The 17801-nt window shown below is 35.7% G+C and overlaps 1 protein-coding gene and 1 pseudogene across 2 annotated transcripts; one reads left to right on the top strand and one right to left on the bottom strand.

The window, feature by feature from the left end:
• The first annotated feature begins 2259 nt into the window (after window positions 1-2259).
• Window positions 2260-5015, top strand: LOC120140761 (annotated as a pseudogene).
• Window positions 5016-5093: 78 nt separating this feature from the next.
• LOC120140760 (probable inactive ATP-dependent zinc metalloprotease FTSHI 4, chloroplastic) lies at window positions 5094-16487 on the bottom strand. Of its 2 annotated transcripts, none has more exons than XM_039155740.1 (17): window positions 16072-16487; window positions 14585-14840; window positions 11462-11837; window positions 10598-10856; window positions 9784-9915; window positions 8276-8350; window positions 8078-8203; window positions 7874-7983; window positions 7710-7788; window positions 7488-7625; window positions 7263-7374; window positions 6541-6704; window positions 6343-6448; window positions 6126-6202; window positions 5758-5901; window positions 5508-5658; window positions 5094-5243 (listed from the first exon to the last, which is right to left on the bottom strand). In XM_039155740.1, exons 1-16 carry the CDS (start codon window positions 16342-16344, stop codon window positions 5515-5517), a joined length of 2571 nt encoding a protein of 856 aa, XP_039011671.1. In that variant the 5' UTR covers window positions 16345-16487; the 3' UTR covers window positions 5094-5243; window positions 5508-5514. The 2 variants fall into 2 exon arrangements, with proteins under 2 accessions (XP_039011671.1, XP_039011672.1); XM_039155741.1 differs by lacking the exon at window positions 5094-5243 and adding an exon at window positions 5259-5354.
• Between the last annotated feature and the right edge of the window lie 1314 nt (window positions 16488-17801).

Here is a 17801-nt window from a genome sequence, read left to right as displayed (position 1 = left end):
ACCCCCGAAACGTTGCCCGTTTCGACAACAATATATGAATGACATTTTGGGTAAAAAAAATTACCCTAACTCATTTGACTTATCCCCATTTTTTCCTTCAACCGACGTTCTCTCTAATTTCCCCCCATCCCCATCCCCTTCTCTTTTCACTCTTACTTTTTTCACTCATATATGCGCCACTCCTCTCTATTTTGGCTAAACTCGACAACCACCATGGCTACCATCGAACAACTACCCCGACGAGGGGTTAAAGATCCATTGAATGGCCTCCACTCGGACCCCAAACCTCTAATCTAACCCAGCCCCGACAAGACACCTCTTGAAAATCAAATAAAACCCTCAAACCTCCAAGGACACCCTCAACCGAATGCTAAAGGAGTTACCTTTGATAACTTGACGTCGCGTTAACACCAGAAGACGTCGGCGATCCCCTCCTAACGAGAAAGGTGAGCCCTTTTCTTTTCGGGTTATTGATTTTTTTTATTCGATGGTTCTTCACTCATAAAAGGGAAGTTTTTTTTGGTTTGGTTATTCCTGTTATCATTTTTTTGCTCGACTTTTCTTTTTGGGTTGTTGCTTCTTCCCGCTCCCTCGTATTTGGTTTTTTTATGTTGCTATATATTGCTCCCTATGAGAATGAGCCATTTTTCTAATACCTTTTTGAATTGTTTTGTTTGTATGCACCGATGGAGGCTCTGCCTCTGTCGGGGGAGTGTGGCAGAGGACATACGACCGCTGCAAAAGCCCGGGTACAACAGAAGCGTCGAGGCGTGAGCGCATGTAAGCTTGAGAAGTAGCTGGAGCGATGCGCGTGCATCCCACACACAAGATCTGGTCAGTTGGGAAGCTGGGTAGCCCCTCGTGCACTGCATGCGCGACTTCGATCGTTCTTAACAAATATGGGTTGTTAGATCTTGAAACCAGATCCAATGGTCATTAGTTGGTTGTAGGGTGTAAACGAGTCGAGTTCGAGTATTGTTGAGTTCGACTCGACTCGAAAACTCTGAAATGAAATTCGACTCAACTCGCGAGCTTGAAATTTTTAAGCTCGAACTCGAAATCCTGAATTGAAGCTCGTGAGCAGCTTGAAAAGCTCGAAATGAAAAAAAAATTCTTAAACTTAACAAGATTGAATCTTCAAACTCGAACCTGAACCTTAAATACATGAAAGTCTTATTGTATTTAAAAAAAAATCAACACATAAATGTTAATATTATTAATAGTTTATTTTTTAAAAAATAAAATCTTAATATATTATATTTCAAGCTGCTCACGAGCTTTTCGAGTCAAGTATCAAGTAGCTCGTTTCGGCTCATTAAGAATTCGAGTCGAGCTCGAGTTCGAGTCGAATCCATTCGATCCAAGTATTTACCAAGCCTTGACCGAGTCGATCTCGAGTAGTTCACGATCTGTCTCGTCTCATTTACAATCCTAATTGGTTGTGTTGAAATATAAGGTTTAAAACCCTAATCGTCACCTGATTGGATTTAATCTGAACTGTCCGATTGGTAACAAATATAACAGTTTAGATCTCTTAGCGACGTTGGACAAAAGAGGGAGAGGCTAGGGTTTTCTCCAAGCCCTAATCCACTGGACATGCTTTAGTTCGTGTTTGGCTACTGTTTGGGCCACTTTCCCTTGTAATTGTGAAATTATGACATGTAAAATAAAATTCATAAAATTAGCCACCTTTTAAATCCCATTAATATTTATGTATATATATATTTAATTTAATTACTTATAATATATTTATAAGTGAATATATATATATATATATATATATATATATATATATATATTAATAATAATATAATATATAAACCCAAACGAAAATCGAATGAAACTCCGGACAAAATAAGCCTCTACAAAATAATAAATTAATCCATTTTATGTTAAACATTTGTGCAATCTCCCAATTAATATCACTGAATTAAACATGATCACATCTTTTAGTATAATAATTAACAGATAAACGGAACGACGTTAATATATATTATTTTATTTGTTCCCATTTTTTTTTAAATATACCATGGTCGTGCCAAGATTGCAACCACAATATTTGAAAGTCAATTTCAGCAACATCAAAGAAAAATACCAAAATCTGATTGATTAATGGAACTGGATATATATATATACACACACGAACGTGGGTTTAAGCAGTGAAGTTAATAGTTTGACAGCCTTTCTTGTAAACGCACCCACAGCAATACTTTGGTATATTAAATAAGCGAGTCTCTGCGTTTTCTCCTCATACCGATTCTTTATTGTTTTCTGAGGTGGGGGAAATGGAATTACAGCAACTCCTGGTTGTAGAAACAAACGAAGCAGCTGCCGCCAAATTGAACCCCGCTGCACATGATCACACCAACAATTCATCGTCATCATCAGCAACTTTGTCCCATGTTTCAAGCATGCTCTGCCATGGTTCTGAGTCATTCAGGAACCTAGAGATGGGTGTCCCCCAAGTTAACTCGGTAAACAAGAGGCTATCGTGGTTACGATCCCAAATCATCGGCGGCGATGTCGAGTTCGATTCTCCTTTCGGAACTCGAAAACTCACCTATGCCGATCATACTGCATCCGGCCGTTGTCTTCACTATATCGAAAATTTCATCATCACCAACGTTCTTCCATTTTATGGTAAGCACGGCATGCCCTAACATGGTTCTAGCAGCTGATCTAAATGTAGGAAGAAAGTTGAACTTATAAAATATAAAGAAAAATATCTAAATTATATGAGAATTTGATCCGCCAATCTCCATTCGGTCCATGTCTTCCCACCACAGGGAATAGCCATTCGTGTGATAGCTACGTGGGCCAAAGGACGACCAAAATGGTGCACGAAGCAAGGAGCTACATTAAGCAATGCATGGGGGGTGGCGAAGATGATGCGATCATGTTCTGCGGGTCAGGGACTACGGCGGCCATTAAGAGGCTGCAGGAAGTTATGGGGTTGACGGTGCCATCAATCATGAGAGACAAAGTAATAAATTGCATGGGTAACGAGAAGAGTAGGTGGGTGGTTTTCGTTGGGCCTTACGAGCACCACTCTAACTTGCTGTCGTGGCGTCAAAGCCTGGCTGAAGTTGTGGAGATTGGTCTGACCCAGGATGAGTTGATTGATATCCAAGAATTAAAGCGGCAGCTGGAGCTGTATCGATGTACCAACAGGCCTTTGCTCGGTTCCTTCTCGGCTTGCAGTAATGTCACCGGGATTCTATCTGATACACGAGGGATTGCTACCCTTCTCCATCAACATGGAGCTTTTGCTTGCTTTGATTTTGCTGCAAGGTATGACTTTTTCATTCTTTTAAATTTTGACATCATTGTACACTAAATTTTGGATTATGTTATTTATGGATAGTGGACCATATGTGGATATCGAGATGAGATCGGGGGAGATGGATGGGTACGATGGTATATTCATAAGCCCGCATAAGTTTATAGGTGGGCCTGGATCGCCCGGCATCCTTTTAATGAGCAAGGCTTTGTATCAGCTTGGATCTTCTCCACCCTCAACGTGTGGTGGAGGAACGGTCGATTATGTCAATGGTTTCAATGAACAGGTAATTAATTACTCTTTTATTGCTTTTATTTTTGTGTTTCTTTATTTTAATCATTGGAGAAATTTTGGCAGGCTAACCATTGGCCTTTTATTTTAGATCTAGTGACTGGTTTAATATACAAATTAGCCCCTGAAATTAATTACTTTTCTCAATTTTATTTTAGCGAATGGAAAATAGATTCTGAAATCGATATATGATGTTGACGTGGTATTTTAACAATCAAATTAATTATTGACATGACATTGACCGATCAAAATATAGATATCAGTTGGTGTCATAAGTCATAACTCTTCGGTTATATGCAAGTCTTATGTATTTGATAAATGCAGGACACATTATATGCAAGTGATATAGATGAAAGAGAGAACGCATGGGACACCTCAAATAATTCAGATGATACGAACAGCCTTGGCATTTTGGGTCAAAGACTATATCGGTTATCAAGTGATTGCAAAGCAGGAGAATTCATATATACAACGAGCTTTAAACAGGCTTCTCCCTAATCAAAACATAAGTGTTCTAGGGAATACAAGCTCCAACACTAAGAGACTATCCATTTTGTCGTTCCTCATTCACTCCACAACAAACTCTTCCCCCATTAACAACCGAGAAGATGGCCTTGTTGATGAGCCAGAAGGCAAGGGGAGTGGCCTTTCCATGTGGGGTGAGACCGGGAACAAGACGGATAAGCCTCTCCATGGACCCTTTGTTGCAATTGTCCTAAATGACCTTTTCGGCATCCAAGCTCGAGGCGGGTGTGCTTGTGCTGGGCCTTATGGTCACTGCTTGCTTGGTATCGACCAGACTCGGTCCCTTGCCATTAGAGAAGCTATCAAAAAGGTATTTGTATGAACTTAACGCCCGAAAAATGGTTTAGGGAGTTTCATATCGCCAATGTTTACCATGATTGACTATGAATTGCAGGGGTATGTTGGAGCAAAACCTGGATGGACAAGAGTTAGCTTTCCTTACTACATGTCGAATGAGGAGTTTGAATACATTGTAGCCGCATTGGAGTTTGTGGCCATATATGGGCAACGGTTCCTTCCCTTGTACCATTTTGACCTCAGAACAGGCAACTGGACATTCAAGAACAAGGCACTCGACAAGGAGAACCCTGATGATGGCATTCATGTCCCGGATTTGGCTAGTGCTTTTCAGGCGATAAACATGGATCGTGAGAGAGAGAAAATCGATGCAAAAAAGAACTGTGATTCTTCTTCTATTGTTCATAAGTATGCCTTGTATTTAGAAAGCGCTAAACGGATCGCCGCTCTCCTTCCAAAGTTTCCATCTCAACAGAAGTTGAAAGGAGATTTAGATGTTGAACTGCTCCCTTTTAGGGTCTAATCTAACCATACCATAAACAATTGATTCCAGTTTAAAATCATATATTGTTACACAAATAAGATGGCAGAAGTTTGCAGTTGCATACTTTGATAACTAAAAGGATACAAGAAAATGAGATTTTCCATTTGGATCATTCACAATATTCATTAGAATTTTACAGGCAAAAATTCTATTTAGAACGCCTTGGAAGGTCTGGTCTGCTTTACATGCAATGCTGTCATAACTCTCTTCTAATAAAAGTATACAAACAACTGAGCCTGGAAAATAAAAATCTGCCCGTCAGCATATATATGGCTCAATTGCTCCACAGCATGTAATCAGGGGAGTCTGCAGTGGTGCAAAAATTTCCATCATGAGCGTAGCTCATGCGGAAACATTTAACTCTAGTAGATCATGTAACCCGTGAAGGATAAAGCCCCATGCAATTGTTTAACAGAACTGTTCCGCACCTCCCCAAAACGAAAGATATACAGTTATATTCAACATATATGACTGCTTTATGACTAAGACTGCTGCGAAAGGAATTAGAGAGAGAAGAAAAGGAACACCTGAAATCGAAACATTGCTCATGACTAAGAAGAAAAATGTTACCGTGATTTCAAAGGAAATGCCCGGCCATCAAAAGTTGTGGCTTCTCCTTCTCTTCTTCAACCTCCATTGAAGCTTCAGCTTTTATTTCTTCAACCCTCTTATCCCAGATATTATCTATGAGCTTCCAAGTTTCATCGCTAACCGTTTGAGTCTACACAAATAAAATGGAAAAAAGTTTCGATAAGAATCAGCATTGTTGTCAGAAGTCAGAAATGAAAAATATGATAAAATAGAGTCTTGCCCAACTTGCCTCCATGGGACGTGGTGCACCAAAGGTTGAAAACCCAGAATTTCCAGGTGCAAACGTAACCCTTCCTGGAAGTGTGATCCCGTGGATGCCCCATCGACCAGCATATATTAGGGCTCCATATTCATCAACTGGATTGATAGTAGGCTGTACAATGGGCAAGAGCATCAACCATGCAATCACCAAAAGCAACGAGATAGATGCATTGTCAAAAATTAACATTCTACCATTTAAATTGCACCTATATCGCTCAAACATACAACTCTGCTAAGTAATGCTTGAATAGTAAATCACAACAATCATATAAAACCAATTTCAGTCCATGCATTTAGGTTTTCCCTAAGCATGTCATTCCTTGAATAAAAAACTACCTGAGATATTCGAGGTGCTCTATTGTATATATCCCAGATTTCCTCTGCCTTAATCTCTCCCTTTTCAAGTAAAAGGTCTGCATAACGTAAAATTCAAAATTCAAAATTTTCTTAGTACGTTTAAGAAAACTGAAATAATCATGTCAGACCAATTTTTTCTATCCAAAACATGAGTTAGCTTAAAAACTACATGAATATATTATATGATATAATTAACCTGTAATTGTCTCCACAGCCGAATGGAACTCTCTCAGCACAGATTCACATTTTTCCACAGAATATCGCATGTATTCACCACGAAGTGCTTCAAGTTTTGCAGCAAGCTAAACATGATGATGAAGTTAATTATGTAAACTCATAAAAGATCCTCACAAAATGCTATAAAGATTTTAACAGCTACATGCCACAAACATACATTAGGCAAAAGGTCATTTTGATTTCTGTAGTACGCTTTCCCAAAAGCAGTCATTCCTGTCTGCAAAATTAAAAACTCTGCAAGCCTTGAAGCTTCTAATGTAGCTTTTGCTGAGATCCAACACATGTTATCAACCCCAAACATCTCCTCCTCGATTACTCTTGCTGCAAATTTCAGCTACCAGTCAGCCAAACTAATTGTTAGATTGTAGACATAGGAACTACAGAAACCCAAAGCCATGCCAAGTATTCTTAGGGTAATTATCAAGATTATATATTTGATGACATACGAGACCCGAAAGGAGTAGAGGCCAACATACAGTTGCAAGGAATGTCAACTAAGCAGGTTTGAGGAGGGATTACAAAATGATAAAATTAAGTTTTATTGCTCGTTAAACCAAAAATGTTTGAAGAATAAATCTTTCGTTTTAATGAGTTCCATCTTTTTCTCAGGTATATAGAGCTCTACTTCTTGGTGTCAAACATACAATTATTGAAACCGCATGACAGAGTCCACATTATAATATTCACTTTGCAGGCCAGATTCCCCCCCCCCCCCTTTTTTACTTTACACAACAAGGTGGAAAGTGAATTTAAACTCCAAATATACCAAATTTCATGGAAACTAAAGACAAGAATAGATAAAATCACGTTTACACCCACTAGTAAAACTACTAAAAATCTCAATTATGGTGATAATGGTCAAAAGCTTTTATTACTTACGAGCACATGCACGCACTATAGAGCTTATGTAATCTGATTTTCTCATGAAAACCTTGCCCGGAAATTCAGTATAGCGCATATTTGGCTGGCTACGGATGGACTTTATGTCCGTCTGTGGGAGATAAACATGAAGATTTGATTGATAACTGTGAAAACAGAAGGATATCACAGAAGCAACTGATACTACAAATATATGAACAGGTGCTATTATATTAAAGCAGTAACCTCTGTAAATGGACGATAGGGATCTGGAAAGTAGCATGCAAGAACTGCAACAGCTGCTTCTCGATATGCTAATCTCAACTTCAACTCTTCTGGAATTTCAGTACTATCTTCTTGGCCTGTTTCAAATGTGCCCTTTTGCTGGAAAGTAAAATAATGAACAAAGTAAGAAAGTTACAATTGATGTGTTGAATCAATAACCATATATAAGGAACACAGACTAACCCTCTTCAAAGCCTCTAGAAGTTCTTCACGTCCAATGTAATCAAGGTCTTTTCTGGCAGTCAAAATTCCAGCCTCATTCCTATCATCACAGTTTAGGAAAACATTAGCCCTCTCCAATGTTAAGCAGTATAAAGAAAAGTAACTAGATATGTGGCGTTATGTACAATATATTTTGAAGCTCAGCCCCAGTAAAATCTTCTGTAAGCACTGCAACTTCCTCCAGGAGAGTCTCTTTCTCCTCTTCAGACCGAAAAAATTTATTTCTAGCATGGACCTGCGGGGTACAAAAATGAAACCATATAATAAAAGATACAAAGCATACAAGATTACATAAACGGCTTTTTATTACAACCACATTAAACAAATACCTTCAATATGGCCAATCTGCCATCTTTAGATGGCAAACCAACTCTTATTATCTTGTCAAACCGACCCTTTCTCAGGAGAGCAGGATCAAGAATATCCAGTCTATTTGTTGCACCGATAACCAACACCTGACAAACCAAAATTTTGGGGTTGAATCAGAAAACTCCTCTAAAAATCCAAGTGAACACAAAAATTAATACCTGTGATGTAGAAACTTTAAATCCATCCATCTCAGTCAGTATCTGAAGCAGACCCTGCTCCCTCTCCGCACCACCCTATACAGAAAAATTACATTTTCCAAAACAATGCAGAGCAAAGTCAGATAGAGATGAGAAACAATACGTGAGAATACAAGTTAGGAAATTAACCCGACAAAAGAGCTTTATAGCAACATCTATGTTGACAATATTTTATATTAATATGGCATAACAAAAAATCCCAGGTTCAAAAAGTAAATTGTGTAGCGTTCCATTTGAATTAAGAAGCCTAGCATGAACTTTTTTGGTTGGCTGGACACGATATAAAGGTAGAAAAGATCCCATTGCAAAGTTCTATGATAATGTTACCTGTTTTGTTTGATACCTAAATCAAGAAGCTACTTTCCAGGGAAGCACACAGTTATTGTGAGTGCATACCTATTATGTGTCTATGCTTATTATATACTCAAGCCACAACTTTCATTGAAAGCAGAAGCAAAGGAAACCTAAACGAGTGAATGATTAATCATGATAATGCTTGATGTTTGGACCAAATTAGGCAATGCAATGAAGAAAACTATTTTACAGAATCATATACTTTAAGATGATCAGATATGATGAAAGAATTTTTCACTTTATTTTACATATGATGTTTTAGAAATTTGTGCTTTACTTCACTCTAGCATTCTTATTCTTTCTTGGACCCTGACCCTCGACTGATGTAAGGGTCCTAGTAGCAGGAGTGAATCTAGCACCTTTGACAACACTCCAGTGACCCATCTTTAAACTTGCAAAACTTTTTATCCTTCACTCCTATTCTAAGCTGATTCCTGAAGAACATCTATTAGAGTTTTACAACAGAAAGTTTTAGCACAGCTTCGCAAGAAAAAAGGTTCCAGAAAGTACACCAAGTTAAAATCTAAGTCTGCAAAGAAAATTTGAAACTATCCAGGCGAGTGATGGATGCTTGTGCTAACTCTATGTTTATCAATATTTTTCCTCTTCTAACAGCATGAAGCTGAGAATGGTTAGGAATACCAAATTTTAAGAGCACAAACCAACATTGAAAAGGATGGTGATGCAACTTGCAAAGCCAGATTAAAAGGTAAAACTCTAATCTCCAAAAGCTTTTATAATTTCTATTGGAAGTTTAAGGACATAGTTCGACAGTCATCTCTAGATATTTTTGGAGAAGTTAATTATGTTTTCTTGATATAAAGTCAAGAAAAATCCAAATTCAATATACTTTTAGAAACTATTGTGATTATTGTGATTAAAAAGGACAAAAGATCTTAGTTTTGTTAACTATAACATTATATCTTCATCACATGTATGAAAAATTATCATCACTACAAGTAAAAGGAATAGCCTTTTAATGTTATTAGCACTTAAGGGTGCCAGTTACTCAAGTTGAAAATAGAACACCGCTTCCTGACCCTTAGATAAGAGAAAGGAGATAATAAAAGTGAGCTGTCCCCTGCCCCCAACACAAAAAAGGTAAATTGTCTTACACCGCCGATATCTGGTCCACCACGCTTGCTACCAATAGCATCGATCTCATCAATAAAAATTATGGAAGGTGCAAATGATCTGGCATTAGCAAACAAGTCCTTCACACGTGATGCAGCGACTCCAACAAACATCTGGCAAGTCATATCGCTATGTCAGCCAGGTTTCAAGTTCCAGCAATTTCATATAGGTGACAATAAAAAAAAGAAATTAATTACAATATGGATAAAGGAAAATAAAATCTAATAATATACACAGGGAAGAAAGATTAAGGGACTTTGAAAAATTCAGGGACATTAGAAAGGCAACATAAAAAAAATTAATAAATAATGCATGGATATTGATATTTAAATAAGTAGCAGAAATCAAGGCACATTGCATTAAACGGACTAGAGGAACCACACATTTAGACAAGGCTCAAACAAATGCACATTTATGTATGACTAAAAGTTAAAATAAAAGAAAAAAGAAGAGTTTTATCCAGTGTCAGTGCAAAATGTATTGGACTGAAAAAATTAAGGAATGGATTCAAGTATAGAGAACAGCTACAGACAAGCTAAATGATCAGACAGCATTCAAGATTTCTCTATCTATGACCCTTTAAAATAAATATAGCACTAGGATTTACCAGCAACCCAAGAATTAAGAAGTAAACAGGCTGAAAAAAAAAAGAGTAAGCAGTTTAAGGGAAAAGGCAATTGAAATTTCTCTTCCAATTTCACTTGATTTAAGGCCATTTTCTAAGCATCTGAAAAATCCAAAAGATAACTCAGATAAATCGAATGAAATGAAAGTTTTGTGAAGAAACCACCTCACCTCTACAAAATCAGTACCATTTGCTGCAAAGAATGGTAGTCCTGCTTCACCAGCAATAGCTTTGGCCAGTAGTGTTTTACCAGTCCCGGGAGGTCCATGGAGCAAAACACCTTTGGGGCAATAGATTCCTTTGTTTTGGAACTCTTCATCATTTTTTAAAATTCTCACAATCTCTTGTAATTCCCTCTTTATATATTCTTGGCCAGCGAAATCATCAAAAGTAACACCAGTTCTTTCTTCTGCCGATATAAATTTTGCACTGGTTAAAGGCAGTAAAGTTAGAGACTGGTAGAATGATTTATTATTATCAACCACCCAACACTATGTTCAACACATAATCACCTAAACTCCTTCTGAACCAATAATAAAACACTTACTAAAAGAATGGAAGTGTTACTAAACATTCATGAAACAATTGAATGTGAATTAGAAACTCTGCCTTCGGAGGAATAAAAATTAAAATCTTAACATTCAGAAGCCCACAACCATCATTTAAATTATAATTTAGAGTGATTACACTGCAAACATTTTTGGAGGTTATAACAATGCTTCATTACCAGGAACACTAAAGATGCAGACAAAGCAACTACAGAAAAGATGGTTCAATAATTATAATAATATGCAAAAGGTAAAGTTTATTACTATAGACAATAACAAAAAAATCAGTATTGTCAGGTTTCACTCAATCTACCAATGAGGCAATGACTTGAACAACATAAAGCAGTTAATCAACTCAATAAATGAAACCTCTATTAGACGGCAGTGAGAAAGAAAGCACCTAATTTTCTTCTGTCATTACTCATGAAATAACGGAAACAGTAATTAATCAACAATTAACCTACGGAAAAATCATTATTTACTTACCGACTCTCGCCTAAAGATCCAAGGGTGCGGCGCTTGAGTGGTTGACTAATTGTTTTGCTAGGAGCTCCCAGATCACAAGGTATAAGCTTTGCATAAATAGGCCTCATCATATTATCAATCCAGACATATAGCGCAATTGACAAGGCAAGTCGCATAGACCATATTACTGCAGTTGCAACAGAGGAGTAGACTTCTGCAGGTACTGTATCAACATTCAGGACATCAACATTCACAATTTGTTGGTGAAGCTTCTGCCAAACATCATTCCAACAATCAATAGGCATGCGGTCCACCACATGGCGCCGAAAAACTATTTCATTCTTTGAATTTCCCTCTGTTCCATTAACTTTCTTATCTTTGTAGTACGGCAAAATCACTGCAGGAAGCTCCACAGATTAAGGAAAAATAGAATTACTACTAGCTAGAAAGTTTGGCAATCTGCATATGATGCAACATAGGTTTTGTCAAGCCAACCCAAGTCGATCCAGTTAAAGCTTGAGGTAAACTCAATACTGGAATCAAACCCCAAAGATAAACTCGATGACAGGCTGTCTCTGTTTTTCATTGTCAGATTTAGGTTATCTAAATGGTTCCTAGCTAAGTTCCCTAAGTTCCCTATTCAGGAGGATGTATTGATTGGTGACCCATCTCTTGCAGATGGTATTTCAGTTCATAAATCTAAAGATTGTCATGTGATTCGTTGGCTTCCCCCCTGTAGACTTTTTAAAGATGAACGTTGATGGAGCTGTAAGGTTAGATGGCTCGGATGGAGGGATTGTACTCTTCTGACTTTTTCAGAGAATGTTGGTCAAGGACCTCCTCCGGTTGCTGAATTAAAGGCTATAAAAAGAGGCATTGAAATTTTTTTGTCTTCACGATGGGTTTCTGTTGGTAGGTTGATTGTTGAGAGTGACTGTAAGTCTGCAGTGGAATGGATTCATGCTCCGTATTCGGCTCCTGTTTTTTTCCTGCCTTTAGTGAAACAGACTTCGACACTCATCTCTGATAAGGTGCAATCAGTTAGGTTGATTGCAATGGCGTGTAATGGGGAGGCAGACAGTTTAGCAAAGAAAGGGGTTGGTTGATTGTCAGGTTACATGTGGTTTGTTATGTTCCAGTGAGTAGGTTTCTGTGGTTGGAGGAGTTTTTAATTTTTATGTAATGTAGTTGGGTGTAATTGTTAAATCTTATGTAATTTCTTATTATTAATAAAATTTTTAAGGCACTCTTTTCCTCCTTCCGCTGATTAAGGAGCTTTCATTCAAGCTCCATTAATCAAGAAGGGGGTTTTTAACGAGGCCTCAAATTCCTATAAAAAAAAGTAAGACCAATTTGTCTCCATCACAAACGAGTCAATCAAGAAGTTCAAGGTCAACCTCCAACCAAAATTTTATTTCAGTTATACAAGGTAAGATCACAACTATTTTTTTTTTTTTGATAGAAGTAGGAGGCCTCATTAAAAACCTCCCTCATAGTAGTCCTATTCCAAAAGGAAAGAACCCACTAGGGGAAGGAGGAAAAGAGTACCTCAGTATATTAATGAATAAAACATATTACATAAGACTTAAACAGACAGCTAAACAACTGTTCCTTACAAATACATAAAACAGAAAAATAAAACATAAGACTTAAGATAACAACTATGGAAATGGTTATTATATTTCACTTGGACAGGTATATTACATATTCATTTAAAATCTAGTAAAAACATTTATTGTACTTTTGAATGATATAAGTCTGACATGATTACTTTAAGAAACGGTGACATGGAACACTTAGGCTACAATGTCATTGAACAAATTAAGCAAAAGAAAATCCCTAGGATGCAAAAAATATGAAGAAAAAAAAAGCATAACATATAACCAATTGAAAGGTCAACATATTAGTCCAAGTACATATACCCAGAATTCATGGAGATACTTAAGGACACCAATTAAGGATCTTAGCATACAACTTCAATGAACTACTTAGAATCACATGCTAAGCTCAAGATACAAAATAATTCGAGTATTCAATATGTGGATCACTTCATCCCAACTATTCAGTAAGTATTCTAGACTTCTAGAATCTAATAGCAACCCCAGAATCAGTAAAATTGAAAAACTTTGTGAGGTTTGATAACAACGACAAAAGGCAGTATACCCAAGTCTACCCAAGACAAAATTGATCAACTTGTCTATAACAATCTAAAGGTTACTCTTAATTTAGATGCTATTTTCCAGTTTGGTTCCATTATTTGGTTCACAGCCAATAAAATGATATCCAAGTTCCTCGAAAAGCACTAGAGCTGATAACCATTACCCAGTTCATTCAGATTTATGACAATGAACTTCTTCAATCTTATTACTTACTACGATCTTAAAATTGAAGAAATGAACAGAAAAAGCAGTAGCTACAAAACAACATAAGATCATTTTGTAGCACCACCATTCTGTATTAATCCACCAATCTAGGTCACCAGTACAGTACTAAAAAGAACTGAGGAATTCAATCTACAAGCATCGTGGATGAATCTAAAATTCAACTCTATTCCAATAGTTTATTAACATTTATGATGTCACGGATACGCAGTCACACCAAATAGTCTCACGGAAACCCTTCGCGTCGTTCTTAGATGGGTTCCTAGGAGTTGCAATATGGAGGCCGACAGGTTAGCTAAGCAGGGGATCGGTTGAGTGTTGCAAGCTTTCTGTTGAGTCAAATGAACTAGCTGAGGATGGGTTAGGCTGATGGGTCATTGTTTCCCAACGCTATTTGTATTAATGTTCTGTTTTATTATCGAGGGTTAGTGTGTTATGTCTATCTTATGTTATTCAGGGTTAGAAGGTAATGTGTATCTTATGTAATTCTGGTCTATTAATAAATTGAGGTACTCTTTTCCTCCCTCAATTAGTTGCCACTTATCAAGAGTCAACTATGAGGGAGGTTTTTAATGAGACCTCCTATTCCTATCAAAAAAATAATAATAATCTTAGTAACTGGACAGCAATTAGCTCTTCATAAATGTTTGCATTTAAGACCACTTAAAAGTCAATAGTCATGCGATAAACAATGACACCACATATTACGTGAAAAACAAATAGCTAAAGGTTCAATGTAAACAAGTTTACAAAACTTTGTTACCTGAAACTGTCTGACCATAATTTGAATACTCCATAAATTGGACATTGTTGGAATTAAGAAGTCCCATAAAATCACTGAAGTCAATTCTGTGTGAATTCTCAGGATCCCACTCTGTTCCCTTCAACTTTCCACGCAAGGTCAACAGGGCTCTGCTCCAACAGGAAGCCATGACAAGCTGTCTCTCTAACTGCAAGTCAGCCTTCCTTTCAAGCTCTTCCAGTTTATTTATTCTTTGTCTCTCTGCATCCTTTAATTTCTGGAATATTATTGAAATCAACAAAAGTCAAAAGGCACGAATAACAGCAGGATATTCAAATCATTAAAAAACAGCGGTCATCTGAAGAGACTAAAAGGACAATGTAATTCTACAGTCCAGGGTCCTGATTCCTTAAAGTGCGAATTCCAGAAGGAAAATTGCCAACACTTTAAGCATTGATCCAAGCAAGTTTTCACTATATCTTTACAAGAACAAAATCCCTTGAGAAAAGAGTTATTATACTTGCAAAATTCGAATACCAGATGATAGCATTGTATTTATAGATAGCAAAAAGAAAGAACCCATATCAAATCTGATATACCAGTTTTACTTCCTTTTTTTCTTTCAATTTTTAACTATAGCTTTACAAGAACAAAATCCCATGAAAAAAGGGTTATTATACTTGCAAAGTTCAGATGCCAGATGATAGCATTGTATTTATAGATAGCAAAAAGAAAGCACCCGTATCAACTCTAATATACCACAGTTTTACCGTTTCAGTGAATCAATAAAGAACTTTTTTTTTCAATTTCCATTTGAAGAAAATGATTCCAATAATATTAGGAAATAACATTTTGCCCATTAATTCGAAAACATAGAGCTTGTAAGATGTAATACTGGCTATTCAAAGATCAAATATGAAGTACTATCACAACAAAGGATGAAACATCAAATATATCAACAGTAATAATTAAAAACCATACAAATAGATGAATTCTTCCACATATACAAAATCAATAAGCATTTCATAATCAGTGAAAACTACAAAACATTCAGATACTCTAATTTGCATCAAATACCATTAGAACTATGTGGCTACATTTAAGGTGCCATTTCTGTTTGCTTTTGCTCTTGCAATTTTCCTTTTACTTCAACAAAGCATTACAAAAATGCAATATCATTTTTTTGTTACTTTTGCTAATTGCTTTTTACTTCATTTAACACAGCTCAAAAATTTAGCAACTATTTCGTAGCATTATTACCTGCTTCCGCTTAATTGCTCCCTCAAAATATGAAAGCAAAATGAAGCCTATTATTATCCCAAAAATCAAACTTTTTAAATTCTAATCAATCAAAATTATAATGATTTTCCATTTGCATCCGAAAAACTAAAAGCAACAAACAACCAAACAGATTTCAAACTTTTTATTTTTCACTTTCCGCACCAAAGATTATTTTCTCATTGAAAAATTACTATATTGTTAGTAAAAAATGAAAATTGTAAACGAACCTCGAATAACTGAGTGGACTCTGCATCTTCTTCCTCGACAATGCTGGAAGCAACTGAGTCGGAACTCGAACAGGAAGTGGAATGATCGGAAACGGTAGTGGTCAGATTTTGGCGTTTAATAAAGCTTAACTTAGGTTTGAAAGTTGCTTTACACGGAGGTTTATTGCGAGAAAAACAAGAATAGGGGGATTTTTTATGAAGAATTTTAGATGAGTCGCAATAAGCTGTTGGAGGGTCGATGAAAGGAATTGGTTTAGAGAGATTAAAATTCATTTCTTTTTCAAAAAAGAGAATAAGAAAAGAAAAATATGCTTCACTTTCTCTCACTTTCTAGTGCGGGAAAATGCGGGAGAAAATGTTGGGACCTTTATCTTTGGCTCGTCAAAGGATGCTGCGAACTGGAGTTGATCTTTTGGGTTTAGGGGAGAGGAGCAAAACGCTGCGTTCTTCACATACAATCCAGTTGGAGTAAGAAATGGCTTAATAAACATTGTGGCCAGTAACTTAACAACCTTTTTGTTATATTGACCCTGTATTCCTTTTTTAATCAAATTGGTCCTAAGGTTTTAAAACGTCACCTAAGTTGATCTCATCCTTAAATTTTGATGTCTTAATACATAATTTGATTATAAATTTACAAAATTTTATTAGATTCATCTCAAAAATTTTGATTTAATTTTAAATTAATTATAATTAAATGAAACATTTATTTAATAAAACCAAACGATATGATTAATTTAATCTATTTTATTTGATAATTAAACTGTCTTTTAGGATTGTTTTTAATAAAAAAAATTAAATAATATTAAATGGATTAATCGATTTAATTTTTTTATTATCTAATTTTTGTTATATCTTTGTTGATAAAAGACTGTATTTATACAACTATATAGATAATTAAAATTTTAAAGTTTTACATATTTTCGTATAATTAGAACTGTGTTTATACAGTTAAATTTTAAAGTTTTACATATTTTCGTATAATTAGAACTGTGTTTATACAGTTAAATTTTAAAGTTTTACATATTCCGTAAATACTTACAAGTTATAACATATATACATGAAATTATTATTAGAAGCTTAGGTTATTTAGTTTACGTGTACATTAAAATTAGTATTTAATGAGTTCAAAATTTGAACCTCCTCATTTATAATAATTTTCTTATTATTGATAATGGTGTGATATCAAAAAATTCTTCTAGTGTTTGATTAAATAATCATTTTGATCATTATTTAGTTTAAAGCATTTTATCTTCTAAATGTTTCGTTATTGGACAAAAATATCTTTATATCGATAAAAATCGTTAGTCAACAAACACTTAATGCTCCAACATAGAGTTTTTTTTACCCTAAAATGAAAAGTTTGGGCTAAAACAAGCTAAAAAATAGAGTCGAAGTGATTATTTAATCAAACGTTAGAGACTCTTCTTTCCTAAAATAATACGTTATAATCAAAATGCTCCAAAAGAAAAAAAAAAGAACTAAAATGACTATTTGATCAAACTATAGGGATATTTTTTGACATTATACCATTATTATTAAAAATAACTTTCTATTCAGAAAAATCTTATGCTAGCACGTATAGCTAAACTTAACAGCTTATAAAGATAACCCAGAGAAAGAACTGAAACGATACCTTAAATTAAACTAACACAGTTGACATTGTTCTTTGTTTTTACTTTTAAAGTACTTGCAAAGAGTCAGAGACCGACATGAATTAAGACACACAT

The sequence above is a fragment of the Hibiscus syriacus genome, unplaced genomic scaffold, assembly GCF_006381635.1.
Source record: "Hibiscus syriacus cultivar Baekdansim isolate YM2019G1 unplaced genomic scaffold, ASM638163v2 tig00110788_pilon, whole genome shotgun sequence".
Lineage (NCBI taxonomy): Eukaryota > Viridiplantae > Streptophyta > Magnoliopsida > Malvales > Malvaceae > Hibiscus > Hibiscus syriacus.
The sequence above is the reverse complement of the archived record's forward strand: the minus strand, read 5'-3'. Positions and strand labels throughout refer to the sequence as shown.